The sequence below is a fragment of the Larus michahellis genome, chromosome 2, assembly GCF_964199755.1.
Source record: "Larus michahellis chromosome 2, bLarMic1.1, whole genome shotgun sequence".
Lineage (NCBI taxonomy): Eukaryota > Metazoa > Chordata > Aves > Charadriiformes > Laridae > Larus > Larus michahellis.
Window position 1 is genome coordinate 50,587,908 of NC_133897.1, and position 14,838 is coordinate 50,602,745.

The following is a 14,838-nucleotide window of genomic DNA, read 5'->3' on the forward strand; positions in this document are numbered from 1 at the left end:
CCTTTCAAAGCCTCCAGCCACATGCTTATGTCAGAACCAGACGTGACTTGTGTCTGTGTTTCATACGATACCACCAAGTATCCACCAAAGGGCTTTCCTTCATGTTTAAATAATGAAATGCAATGTAATGCCGACAGGTGCTTTTTCACAGGGAGAAGGGAGACGAAGGGAAAGTGTTTGGGTGGGCTGAGGCAGAGCCCGGGTCTTCCCAGCCTCTCCCACCCCTCCCTGCCCTTCCCTGCCCACATGGCTTGCAAGCCAGAGGTCACCAGCGGCTGGACGTGCCCATCAGTCTGCAAGGAGACAAGCACATGGACACTGGAAGAGAGAATAACCCGTATATGATTGGCGTGTGCGAGCCCAGCATAGCAGCTACGGTGTCCGTGCAAAAGACGGGAGGCTGTCATGGGGAAGAAAAAGAAATGTGCTTTGCAGGTCATCATGGAAGACGGTTGGTATCGCTATGGGATCATTTCAGTTTGGATGCTGCTGAATACTCGAGAAAATATCTCATGACTTTCCAAGCACATAGTTTTGCATCTCTCAAAGATCATGCAGTTTTCGTTTGCTCATGCAGGGAACTTTTGTCAATTTGCCAAACTAAAGTAAATATTAAGAGCGTCACTGTAGTAAAAGAATATAATGTATAATCAATAAGGGACATTCTGCCAAGCTCAGCTGGCACTTAAGGACTAGCTGTGTAAAGCATTGCGCATGTAAAACCCAGCAACAAATGCAATTACTCTTTGTTCTTTGTCTTGCAGCTGGAATAGAGATTGATGGACAAATCGAAAGTGACACAGAGAGTGAAGGTAACGTAGAGATTAAAAAATGTGGTCTTGTTTGAAATACGGGAGGTGATACCTTTTGTTTTTCTCTCTGGCTTGTGACTTGCTCTACAACAGGAATCACTTCATGAGCTACTTGTAAGCAAGCAGATTTTTCCCTTGAGGTTTGACTTATAATAGTGATATGTAAACCACTGTTCTTGAGCAGTCTGTCCCCTTTCAGCCATGCTCCTAGAGCAGGAGGGAGGCTGTCGGAGTCCACATCCCTTGGTGGTCATCCCTAGTGAAACAGGAGTAGCAGTAAAGTACCACCCTGTGCAGGGCCGGGACTGCTTTGCCCCGTGCCGAGGTCCCGCTTGCCCTCCCCGTACTGCTTGCTTAGACCATAACACACTGGTATCTTGATTAATCATGACCACGAGAAGATAAAAATAAAAATGGGTTGGAGGCAGACTGATGGCTGTTAGGAAACTCAGGAAGAGCCAGTGACAGGATTAAAAACCGCTTTAACCCTGGATATATAGTAAATAAAAAGAAATAGCTAAGGGGTAGGATTGTAACACCCAATAAAGCTAGCTAGCTAATAGGTAAGATAACAGCAGCACTGGATAGGTGATATGAATGTAGACACTACTGCAAAAATGGTTCACAGACATGTCTGTACGATCCATAAAATATGAGAAAGTAATTAACAAATGGCTGGGATGTATTTTTTTAATCATATCCACCTTTCCCATACAGGCAAAGAAGGAAATAAGATAAAAGTAACAAATGAACGCTCCACATTTATCTATTTGATAGATTGCAAATGAAAACCATGATAGTTGTCTGCCTAAAATGAACATTTTAGGGGGTGGTCTTTTGACCTTGATCACTAACTGAAATTCAGCTGAGATGCAGCATTTTACATAGTAACTGAAACCTATCGAGTTTGAGGCTCTTGAGAAATAAGTTGAAAGCTCCTTCACATTCCCAGAGACAAGTGTGACAACTACCTCCTACTAAATTTTTACCACTATCAAGCAAAAACTATTTGCTTGTTATTAATTTCTAACTATTCACCAAAACAAAAATGCAAATACTCAAACCCTTTTTGCTTCCATTTTCCTCACCTTTTAAGCTGCTCATTCGTCACTCTGGATCCCACTCCAGCACAATTTCCTTCTTCCATTACAATTTCTCCAACACTGGAGAAAATGCCAAAATTACAAATTTCATGGTTTTTTTGTTTGAACGTTCTATTTTCATCAGTAAGAAATTTTGGAAAATTAGAAGCCAAAAGAGTCTGGAAAACTTACTATTGATTTTAATGTACTTGCTGGCAAAAGGGATGGAGGGGCTTGAGGTTTTTTGAACGTATTTTTACCCTTTTCATAATATTCTGCAATTAAATCACACTCCATTTCAATCCTTCAAACTGGAAGCACTTCTGACTTCTGGTCAAATGAGGTTTTTAGCTTGCAATGCCAATAAGAATGAAATGTGCATCAGAGACTACCTGGTTTTGGTTTTTTTTTCCTCTGGATGTAGACCTTCCTATTGAAACGAAAACTCAGAGAAATGAGACCTGGTGCTGCCTAAGCTGTACCTTTTCTCTATATAAATAGAATACCTCCATCCCCAGCCTTGAAAAGTAAACAGCTTTCAAGGACATTGCACCAACAAGCACACTATATACTGTTTAACTGGCTGCAATTTCTCTTTCCGTTCCTCTGGTGTGTTTACAGGTCAAGAAGATATCTGCCTGTGCTCTCTGACAGATGGGCTTGTGCATTTGTAACTAACTTCCAATTTTCTTACAGTCACATATCAGTCACTGATATGCTGAAGTTAGTTGTGCAGTATTACTACATAACCAAAGAGTTGGATGTCGTTGTTGGATGGGGCATAATGCAAAGCCCACCAAGGTCAACAGGTATCTGCTCATTGACTTCCCTAGGGTTTGAATCACACATCCAAGCTGCCTGTGCTTTTCTGACGAATCCTGATTTTGCCAGCATGGAAAGCTAAGTGTTTCCCAAAGTACTTGTTTTTATCCCTTGCAGAAGATGAAGAAAAGGACAAGATGCCCAAGAAACAGTGCTGCAGGGAAACCAGCAGAGCAAGCAGACTCGAAGGGAAAATGCAAGAGAAAGACAAAGAAGATGAGAGCAAAGAGGAAGACAGTTGTAGCCAACAAAACAGAGCTTCTAGGAGAAAAAACTACCAAAGTAAAAACAGCGATGGAAAAAAGGCAGGAGAGGAACAAAGTCAGCAGAGAGAGAAAGGCAAAAAGGCTCCTACCAAAGATCAAAAGGAGTCAGAAAACAAAGGAAGGAGAACAAATAAGAAAGGAAAGGAGGGGGAGAACAAGCAGAAGAAAGACAGGAAAAACAGGTAATTAAACAATCCCTGAGTATGGTGCCTTGGGTCAGTCTGGCAGCGGTATCGACATGCCAGTGGCGTATGGGTCACAACTGCAAAACCACAGACTGTGAGACACTACTGCTTTCCCAAAAGAGATAAAACAGTGGAAAGCAGTAGTGTAAAATGCCACACAGCCAAACTGTTTCCAGGGTCTTCTATCATTGTAATTTCTCAGCCAGGATGAGATCCATGCATGTAGTGGAGTCCTAGTGGGGTAGAAAAGCACTCTTAAAGAAGACAGCTTGAGCGACTCGGATCCGGCCAGATTTTTTCGGTTGGTCTATGGAAATGTTCAGGTTAAAAGGGATCTCTCATGTTTCCAAGTCTCTTCCTCTTCCAAATCTTGCTTGTCCCAGCCCGCTGCTTCTCCCCATATCTTCCCTCTGAAGGTGTGAAAAACATTTCTCCAGAGCTAGCTGTAGCCCTAGGCAATGCTTCCATAGCTGAATCATGGTCCAAAGCACAATGTCGGGTGAGTTATGGTGGGACGCAATGGCCTCTTCGTTATCCTGGCTGGAAGCAGCCTCATTCTGAGCATGAAGGGGCCGCGCTGGCATCGCACCGAGCCAGGGGACGGCGAGGCACTGTGTCCACGTCAGAGGGGGATCCTTGGGGGCCAGCGTCGCTGTGCCCACCCTAAGCAAGACCTTCCCTCTCACTCCTGTGAGATTTTCCACTTTGTGCCCTTTATTCTGTGTCTCCCCCAGCACTTCTTCTGCTTCTTCCAACTCATCCGATGAGGAGTCACTCTCGGAGGAAGAGCTCGCGATGCTGATGGAGCAAGTGGAGCAAAAGAAAAAACTAATTTCCACCATGAGGAACAAACCCTGGAGGATGGTGAAGAAGCTCTCAGTGCTCAGGTACCCACAACACCTGGAACTCACACCCCTGGGGTCTTTGCTGACTGTCAGATGCACATTGCCTCTCCTAGAAATTGCATTTTTGCTGCTGCTACTGTAACACCCCCGTCTCAGAAAAAGCTATTGGCAGAGCCTGGCCAGCCTGTCTGGGTTTAAATGATCACAGTTAAAATGGGGAATTTGATTTTCAGCCTCTGTAACCAGAGAACGGACAAGGTGCAAATCTGTTCAACTGATACCCACAGCCAGGTCATCCTACCCTTGTATTTAAGACCAAACGACTCACTACCGCCAGGCTACTTGTTAAAACAAACTCTGTGCCCTGGTTTGCTTAGTCATGCCTACTGTCAGACAGAAATCAGAGCAGCAAAGTGCCACGTTACTTCACACTTCCTGAGACAGTGCCACTTGGAAAAAATACTGTATTATTTGCAGAGGTTTACGGAGCAAAGATAATACTGCCAGCCAGTCCCCACTGAATGTGGGAACAACTCAGGCAGCTGCAGAGATCCTTTAGTGCAGAGCAACGGGGGGCAGCGGAGCAGGGATGACCAGGATCATTCCCATGTCAAGGCAATATTTCAAATCCCAGCTCTGTTGCTTAAAAATCACCTGAAATTGGGGAGCTTTCAAAATAGCATTGCAAGGCACGCACAGTCCCACGGGGAGTGGTGATGTCCCCCCTCTGTCTTTGCCAAGAGGCTGCTCGGAGCTGCAGTGACCAGGCTGTGAAGGCTGGCTGTCACCGTGTGTCTCTGCTTCTCTCTTTCACACCCTGAAGGCCAAGACCTGCTCCATCTTCCGTTAAAATCAGGAGCCTTGAACACTGCCAATTATTTCTAAAAATCTGGGTAAAGATCGATGCAGGAAAACTGTATTAAAGCAGCTTTGCTAAATCACAGGCACGCTATAAACTTGAGCTCATTACAAATAAAGTCTTATCACCTTAAAAGTGCAAAGTTCTGCAAGAAAAGAGAAAAAAAAAGCAAAGCACTACTATTTCTGACATATTTTGCCTTTGCTATGGGATCCTGGCTAAAATTCTGCCTGGGATTGTGTTTAATAACATACCTCCATCCTTTCATCTTATCCCTGAGCCACGGCAATCCTTGCCACCCGCTAATGAACCTAAATAAAATTGTTGCATTGCTTGTGCAGAGGTCTCCAGAAAGGCTCTCAGAGTGCAGTACATTCATTAGTTATTTTGGCTGCACAAACTCAACCCTCAGACAAGAAAAGATTAGCCCCATTGCACAGATGAGGAATGTGAAACACAAGGAGAAGAAACAATGTGTTCCAGACTTAGAAATCTCACTTAAGGTTTGCAGATAAAGATGCGGATGAACTAGCCAACTATTCCTAAGAAGTAGATGTCCACCTTCCCCACAGGCTTAGGATTGCAAAGGACCTCCCAACTCCTTAAATTTAATCTCTTCTTACGCTGGATCAATGACATCAATACATGATATAATCTTATTCACAAACTCAGCATACCCTAACAACACCTACCTGGTTCTTTTCTCTGTATTTCCCTTAGAAACCTATTCTAAAACTAATTTCAATTTGCAGCTTGATTTTACTCCTGACCAGCATACACTCATTTCTCTGGCACTGAGATTATCCTGTTGGGCCAGTTGGATGCCTCTGATATTTATACAGGGAAGTGTTCATGACGGGAAATTCTCCATCCTCTTGGAGTTTGTTTCACTAGAAAATGTTGGTTTTTTCCTTGATCAATGCACCAGGAGTGAAAAGTTATAGTAGATATGCCGGGGTGGGAGAGCTCTGGAGCAAGATGAACAGGTGGGCTTCTAATCTATACCCAGGGAAAAGCAGGGAGCAAGATTTGGGACACATCTCTGCATGAGCGCTGTGGGGGCCTGGTAGCTAGCCCTGGGTTGGCTTGTGAGCTCTGCTCGGCACAGCAACACCACCAGCAGATAGCAGCTGGCACCCCAGACACAGCATGGGGCACGGAGAGCCCAAACCCCTGCCTTCACGCAGGGAGGGCAGCGCGGCTGCTTTCCCACGGGCGCGGGCAGAGGAGAAAAGCTAAAGACCCTTCTGCTGTTCCAATAACCCGCTTGTTTATTTCCCAATTAGGGAGGCACAAGCTTTTGTAGAGAAGTTTGAAGGAGCTCTGGGAAAAGGGAAGGGCAAAAAGTTGTACGCTTATAAGATGATGATGGCAAAGGTAAGTGCTGCAAAGATGTCAGGGAAAAGCCTGGGTACCTCGTTATGCATTCAGCCCATTTTTTGTTGGGTTTATTAACCCATATTTGGCAAGAGAGACACCAGGAAATCAGAATAAAACTTCCCACCCACATTCAAAAATACTAGCCAGCTTCAAATCTATGACGTTTACAGAAATAATAGCGGGAAATTTCCCCCAACCTGAATCTCATTGCGACCTTCCCTGAAGCAAGGGAGGTTTTGCAGGGGCAGGGAAAAACACTGCTTTCTGGTTGCACTCTCCAAAACCTTGAAGTGTGGGACAAGGTAGCCCTAAGGAGGAGAGAAGCTGTGCCAAACTCTTGCCCTGTCCCGTGGACTCCTGTAATATTTCTTCTTCCCCGTTAATGAGACAACGAGGAGGATGATGACTGTGTTGCAAGTTTTAAGTTGTCAGCCAAGTTGCATGTTGTCATGGAGATTATATAGAGAAGCGAAAAACGGAGCCAGGTCTGAGATCATGAAATCAATGGGAGTGTAGCCGCTGGTCTGATGAGGAAGGATTCAAACTCAGTATTTTATCAAATTAAGTTTTGTTTTAAATACAGTTGGTTCTGTGTCAATTCTTTCAACCCAGAGCTAGGTCTGAATTTTCTACCCCTACATAATATGGTAAACTCATAGCACAACTGCAACTTTCCAAAAGCCTGGGAAGGTTAAAATTCAGATAATGAACGTGAATACTTGGGGTGGGGGGCTTTTGGATTGAAGGTAGTTTCTGAAATAGTCCAAAAGATCAGACCCAGACCAGAGTTTTTGCTTTTGACTTTACACTCATTCCTAGCAATGCTACCATACCCTGACATTAGAAAGCCCTACAGCCTCCCTCTTCGCTCCTCTCTGCTCACAGCAATCTTGTCTTGTTTCAGAAATGGGTGAAATTTAAGAGAGACTTTGACAATTTCAAAACCCAGTGCATACCCTGGGAGATGAAGATAAAAGAAGTGGAGAGTAAGTGGAAGTTGCTGCGCAGTGGCAGTGAGATGTTTTGTAAGACAGCTTTGTCTTCATCCAAACAATGCTCCTGGTCCCGTCTCCGCCCACCCGGGGCACCGCTGCCAACCTCGGAGCATGCACCCCAGGCAGCTCCGGGCTTTGCCATCTCCATCAGTGGTGGGGACTGTTGGGAGGGTCTTGGGCAACATGCTGGGGAGACCTAAGGTTGAAGGGGTCCAGGTCTTGCTGAGGATAGCTTAACCCTCCTAAACTCCTAACCGCTAAGTGTCTTCTGGTTCAAGGTCATTTTGGCTCCTCAGTTGCTTCCTACTTCATATTTCTGCGGTGGATGTACGGAGTAAATCTTGTCCTTTTTGGGTTAATATTTGGACTCGTTATAATTCCAGAGGTAAGTCTTTAATTCTCCTTTCAGTAACATCTTGCCTGTTGCTTAAGAGGAACGTGAGATTGACAGCACAAACAAGTGTCTTATGAGGTTTAGGATGGGTATTAGGAAAAAATTCTTCACAGAAAGGGTTATCAAATATTGGAACAAGCTGCCCAGGGAAGTGGTTGAGTCACCATCCCTGGAGGTATTTAGAAGATGGGGACAGGGTTTTGCGGTGGTTTTGTTAGTATTAGGTTAACACTTGGACTTAATGATCTTAAATGTCCCTTCCAACCTAGACAATTCTATGAATCTATAACAGGCAATCCTTTAGAAAAATGAAATGTATAAGGACAATTATTTACATAGACCAAGGAGCAAAAGTCGGAATGCAATCAGGAGACCTAAAATGCTATCAAAGATCCTGCCCATCCATCAGCTAAAACAGGAGCTCAAAAACCTAACCTGAGGCTATTTTTACATTTTGACTGAAGTGTAAAACATGATGTATGAATCCTCCTAGGTACAAGCTCAGCTCCGTAAGAGCCATAAGAAATGGACTGTGCTCTGAAACTGATTAAGAAAACCCCCATGACAGTATGGGACCTCCCCAAGCATTTTCTTCACCTTTCTGCATTGCAAAAATCACAATACACACGATAAAGTAGGATTGGTTATTCCCACGCAATTACCAAGGACCAGGGCCACCAGCTGCAATGCAGTCCTCACTGGGTGTGTTGAGCCCAGTTTTCACTAACATGCAGTTGCATGAGCTTTCACAGACACGAGGATAAGGTGAGGGCGGAAAACCCTGCTTTCTGATGGACAGTGCCAATGCCAGGACCCTTCCTCAGGCTCAGGAGCCCCTTTTGGACCCCCCTTGGCTCACGGCCCTGGGGGACAGGCACGGCAGAGCCCCACAGGGGGAGCCATTGAGGGAAGAAACAATTTCCCAAGCACTTTGCCAGCTAACATTTGTTTGGGAAATATCCCTTTTCTTTACTTCTCATTTAGATGATTCCCAAGGAGGAGTTTTATTTTTAGTTTTTCTATTTCTCACTGTTCTTGGAGAAGAAAAGGATCTCATAGTCAACTTTATATGATCGTTTATTCAATAATTTTTTAATGTAGCCATTACAGCCCTGGCTAAATTACTCAGTGCGGTCTTCAAAGGCTGTGCAATCCGCAGACAGTGGCATCTGTTCAGTTCAATGCAGATTTTTATGAAGCAAAAATGTAGCACAGAGTCTCTCCTGAGGACCGTGCTTTTGCTCTCCTTAATGTGGTTGTTCACACTATCGAAAGTAAAAGCTCTGTTTGCTCCCGTGATGAAGAGACATAACCATTAGCACTGAACAATACAAATGTATTTTGTTAGGAACTATGCATATGGCAGACGACTAAACAGCTTTCGTCTTTAAAACACACATACTGTTACTCATTGCCTACTGAGCTGTTACGATATGGAGAGTAGCAGGGCAATAAACATTTAATCATAGAGGATTTTGAAATTAATTAGATAGCCCTAAAAAATAAGTGATAGATGATATGCTAGGGCCTTTCTAGTCTATGAATGCTAATGAGATATTTTGGTATGGGCACCAATCAGAGTCTCCTTGTAGATATATAAACTCTCCATAGCCCTTGACGTTCTCTGTCTGGACTGCAATAGCCGCTGGACTTACTGCAAGTCCTGCTTTGCGTGGCGCCATCAGGAGAGGCTGCGCCATGAAAACTGTTTTTTGTGTCCTTTTGTCATATGCTTTTTTGCCCAAACCTAACTGCCCTTCAACTCACCTTGAGATCATTTTTCAATTCAAGACTATATAATACAAAATACACCGCAAGCTCGACCCAGTGCTCTTTACTTCTCTCAAAGGAGGAGTCCTGCATAAATAGATAAAGCTAATCCCTTTATTGCGTTAGACCCATGAAGTTCAAGCAAAGAACTTCTTGCTAAACTAAGGACATTTAAACTGGAGCTGTTCATTGAGGGATAGAGTTCCTTGGCAAAGCAGTTCCTGTGCAATGGATGTTGCCAGGGAAAGGGAACTCTTCTTGTTATTTGGGTGAAATTAATTCTAAATATTTAAAACTGCTGCTCCAGTATTAAGAAATTATATATAATTAAAATCAACCACAATGAAAACCGACCAACAGCAAACCAAAAGACTCATTAAGAAGAAAACTGCTAAAAACTGTACAGTTATACTATACATGCGTCACTGTTATTAATGTTCACCAGGTCCTGATGGGAATGCCGTACGGGAGCATGCCGAGGAAGACCGTACCCCGGGCTGAACAAGCAACAGCTATGGATTTTTCAGTTCTTTGGGATTTTGAGGTAAGCACAGAAGCGTTAATCATAAGACATCGTTTTCATACCTCGCAAAACCCTTCAGAACTTAGTGGCACTACAGGCACAGAATTGTTCCAAGATAAACCAGCAATGAACGCACCTATTTCTTCCAGAAGATGATGACACCTGCTGCCACAAAATCTTTATGGATCTCCAGAAAGTTCTGGCCAAAACAGCATGTGCACACACAGGCACCTGCATATGGATTTGAACCACTTCCATATACAAATGTGCTGGCTGGTGTACATCGCGTGTGTGCGCATACACACAAACACACACAGACATAGATTTCTCAGCGTGGCGGGAACAAAGTACGTGGACTTTTATTCCAAAGGAGACATATGACATCTCAAGGCATCACCCGAAATGTGCCTGTCTGGGGTCAGTGACATGCAACAGGACAAAGTAAAATCCACTAAGACCAGTGGAGTTATACGGTTCCACGCTGAAGGAAGCCAAAGGAGACTTAGGAAGCCCATGTCCTTTTATCTACACAGTATTTTCATTCATGAAGCACAAGAAGCCAAAGTTGGGTTTTTCTATGAGCATTAGTAGAAGCAGGTGACTGTGCAAACTGCCCAGTGGTGAGCTCGGTACAACTCCCTTAAACCATGTTCACAGAGTTGCCTCGTGAACTCAGACAAAAGAAAAGATCCTTTTTCAGAGGAAAAAAAAAACCACCCAATAAATACTTTTCTGCTGTATTTTAAATCTATTTAGAACAACGTATAGAAACCTATATCATCAACTCACATTCATAGTGTAGAATTTTATTCTGAAAAAAAACCAAAAAATTTTGTATGCACAAGAGCCGTTTTACTTCTAACTAGACAGGCAACCGGCCCGCAGGTGAAACGCAAGACCTACTCCAAAGCAGGCAGCCAGAAGGTCAGTTCAAGCTGCGGACCTCGCTTTGCGGGCAGGAGCATCTTGCCATACCACTGAATTTGCTCATAGCCTTGGGAAAGGGATCGCTCCCCATGCCCCTGCCGTCCCTGTTCCCCTGAAACATTTATGACCCTGAAGCTGGAACCAAAGACTAGCACTTGCACCCAAAGGGAAAGCCCCAGTTTCCAGCTGCCTGTGAGCACTTGGCTGCAACCCCGACTCAGACCCTCCCCCCTCCAAATACTCTGCCTTTGAAGATTTAGGCCAAAGAGATCAAGTGGTCTTAGGGGACGTCCCAAAAAAGAAAAAGATGTGTGCACGGGGTGAAGAGGTTCAGCTGTGGCCAGTACCTTGGGATCTGACTTCCAAAGCTGCTAATTCTGGAAATATTTTAAAAATGTTTGGTGGTGACAGACCATATTTTACAAGTGTGGGACACAGCCCTTCTGCAATAAACCGCACCACAATTTTCTTAGCTAAAAAAAAACCCAAGAACCCTCAATTACCCTAGTGTAAAACAGATCATTAAAATTAATTCATTAATAAGGTTTCAAATACTGGTGTATCCAGGAACCTGATAGGGTCATACCTTCATTCACCATCCATTTCCTGCTGAGGATCCTTTCAGCTCTTCCTCTCGCAGCACTTCCACCCACTTGCCAGAATCCAAAATTCAGAGGTGACGCTTTGAATAAAGTTGCACTGAATGAAAAGCTCATTTGGGCATCACACTGCAAAAATACAAGCAGCAGCATTTAATCTCATTCGTCCAGAAAAAAACCCGACAACCGAAAAAACAATCCTGCAGGAGTGTTGCTGAACTGCAGATGCCGATTTTGTCTGGGAGACCATAAACTATACACATATCAGTAATGAAATTTGCTCTTGGATGAGGCTGTACCATCGCATGAAAGGCTGGCTACCATGACCTGTCAGTCTCCTGCCTGTGGCTTGGTACATACATCTACATTGCCCTGCTGTCATACATCTACATCTTGGTACATACATCTACATTGCCCTGCTGTCACCGAGGGCTTGATCCTCTGAACCCTTCTGCCATACAGGTCCCCATCCTGTGCCCATTTTCTTCCTACTTGATACCAGGGAACAGTCACGCCAACTGAAGAAGTAGTCTCCAGCTATGGGGCAACAATATAGAGCTACACCCTCTGCAGCCAGAAGATGTCAAATTAAGCCCTTCACAGAGGCTTGCCCTTTGAAAATGAATGGATGCTTATTCCAGCGTGCTCCACAGGAGAGGTGCAATGGGGAAACATATTTCAGAGCAGGCAAAAAACAAAGAGTCAATACTGTGATCCTGAAAAACACATTTCAAGAGAGAGAAGCCAGGTAAATGTATGCTTTGGCAGCAAGGAGGTCAGTCACATCACGGATTTCTAGAGGAGTAGAAAGGAATAAATCTCACTTGGACACCAGACACCATGTCTCACAAAGGGAGTTTAAAGAACATACTGGATGATGCGAGCAGAGAAACTCATTTTTCAGTCCCCACCATTTGATGAATCAAAAAGACAAAGACTTGGGATTACAACCTGAGAAAAAAACTTCACTAGTACCTTCCAGGAACATAATCTTTATATTTTACAAGGCTTTTTTCATTACAGCTCCCCAGCACACATTATACATAACACGTTACGAGCCCCAAGCAGCTGTGCCACAGTGTGCCAGCCATGGGCTTGCTGCATTTCCCGCCGTAGCTCAGCAGCACTGGCAGAAACACACGCAAAATTGTCCTGTGGCACTGCACTTTGCGCAGGGCAAACACGCAGCTAATGTGGCACCCAGGGATACCAAAGATTTATATCAGGTAGGAAGGAAAAACTTAGCGCTTTGGGGGAGCTTAGTGTAATTGATTAAATGAAAGTGGTCAAACACCAGAAGAGAGGCCCAGAAGAGAAGTTGTGGGATCTCCGTCCTTGGAAATTTTCAAAACTCAGCTGGACATAGCCCTGAGCCACCACCAATTTTGAAATTGGCTCTGCTTTGAGCAGGGGGCTTGACTAGATGACCTCCAGAGGTCCCTTCCCATGTAAATTATTTAATATCTCTAAACAAGGTGCATTACACAGCCTCTGATAAGAGCTCCAAATCATGTCTCAATCTTGGTCTTTCCAAAGGCTTGACTGGAGGGGAGCTTGTTCAGCTCTCATGGCCAGACTGATTAACTACACTTAACTTAGGAGCTGAAAGACAACAGGCAAAAAATAGAGAAGTACAATATGCAACGATACACATCAACTTGGATGAGATATGACAGAAAAATAGGGAGAGATTGCTAATGCAGATTAGGAGATCTGCACGCTTGTTGAATGCCCAACAGTTTGTCCAGCAAAAAATACATCTACTTGAGACAGCATGGTTGACGCTTTGTCTGAGCTATACTTTCCACAGGAAAGTAATGCTTTGATCTTAGTCTTTAGTTATACTTGCTCTGCGGGTGGTAGCCAGTAAAGGGATCTAAATCTGCAGGGTACTGAGCATCTGCTGCCTCCTAGCTGAAAGGAAAAGTTTCTTCATGTTGGGAAACCCCTTTGCCACAGCATTTCTACAAGATCTGAGTGTCTGATACTGGCTTAGAGAAGCAGGTGGGCTACAGCCACAAAGAGCAGTAAGGTTTTTCTGTGAGGGATGAAACAGTGATGGATAAAAACTGCATTTTAGTTTTCAGCCAGTATCCTCCGACGTGCTCTCCCTGTTCTTCCCTCTCTTAGGAGGCTAAGCTCTTAAGACGATGGCTCTCAAAGGTGACAGAGCAGCAAACAGCCAAGAATAAGACACTAAACATTTTTCGAAGTTGATTTTCCTTGTTTTAAATCTTCAGTTTTTACCAGAAACCTCTTCCCTGCAGAAGAAAAGCTGCACGGCTTACACAAAGGCTTGCTTTTTCTTTTCCTCCAGGGCTACATCAAATACTCAGCTCTCTTTTATGGCTACTACAACAACCAGCGGACAATTGGCTGGTTAAAATACAGGCTACCGATGGCATATTTCATGGTCGGGATCAGCGTATTCGGCTACAGCCTGATGGTTGTTATAAGATCGTAAGTATGGCTAGCATTGCCCTTTCTGCAAAATCCACCCAGATGTGTCTCACAGCTGGATTCCCCTCCATGGGCACGGCTCACGGCTTGGTCCAGCCTTGCCTTAATGGCTGGGGGAGCGTGGGGCGAGGGGGCTGCCGTGCCTGCTGCAGTCACGCAGTCGACCTCAGCATCCACCACCCCTAGCTCTGGTGGGCTGGGTGGACCTGGGCAGTCCCTTGCCTCAGCCGTGTGCTCACATGCATTATTTTGAACCCTCCCACCTCCTTCTCCAGCCCTCTTCTCCTCTTCTCCAGATCACTTTAACCTTTCCTCTGATATTACTACAGGGCTGCCAAACAGGTGGACTTTGTACATGAAGGAGGGTTTTACTTACAGTAAATTTCAAAGGCTCCTTTTCCCATCTTTTTGTTGTAAAAACAACATCCCTGGAAGCCAATGTGAGTCACACAGATGGTGCAAGGGGTGCACAGAAGAGCCAAACACTACCAGACTCTTTTTTTGATGCATCCCCAAACCGATCAGCGGAGTCTTAAAGCAGGGCCGCAACCTCCATGCCCCTGGCGCACTGTCCCTGGGCACCAGTGAGGACCCAGCAGCACCCCCAGGGCACCAAGGATGCAACCAAGGCATGCCTTCCTGCTGAGACAGTCTCTGCAAAGCCAAAAATAAACCCCTCTGTCTCTGTCTACAGGCCACACCATGCAAAGGTTATCCTTTCTTTGCAAGAAAGAATAAGCCCATGGCTTTGTATCGCTATCAAAACAGGCCCTATTGCTGTCCAGCCTCTTGAGCCTTTGGCTGGAGTGGGACATGGGGATTTGCTGTACATTTGCCATGAAATTGCAGCATCTGTCGTCTCGCCTTCCTTGAGGGACTGGTGCTAGGAACTCTACTGGGAGTTACAGAAGGATTTCAG

The 14,838-nt window shown here is 44.6% G+C and overlaps 1 protein-coding gene across 1 annotated transcript in view; it reads left to right on the forward strand.

The window, feature by feature from the left end:
• Positions 1-405: 405 nt before the first annotated feature.
• TMC2 (transmembrane channel like 2) overlaps positions 406-14,838 on the forward strand; it is a 34,658-nt gene continuing 20,225 nt past the window's right edge. Inside the window, exons 1-9 of the mRNA XM_074573533.1 lie at positions 406-451; positions 765-812; positions 2,834-3,164; positions 3,902-4,054; positions 6,158-6,248; positions 7,156-7,237; positions 7,525-7,631; positions 9,856-9,954; positions 13,777-13,919. Coding sequence (XP_074429634.1) covers positions 406-451; positions 765-812; positions 2,834-3,164; positions 3,902-4,054; positions 6,158-6,248; positions 7,156-7,237; positions 7,525-7,631; positions 9,856-9,954; positions 13,777-13,919 — 1,100 coding nt within the window. The remainder of the gene's footprint in view (positions 452-764; positions 813-2,833; positions 3,165-3,901; positions 4,055-6,157; positions 6,249-7,155; positions 7,238-7,524; positions 7,632-9,855; positions 9,955-13,776; positions 13,920-14,838) is intronic.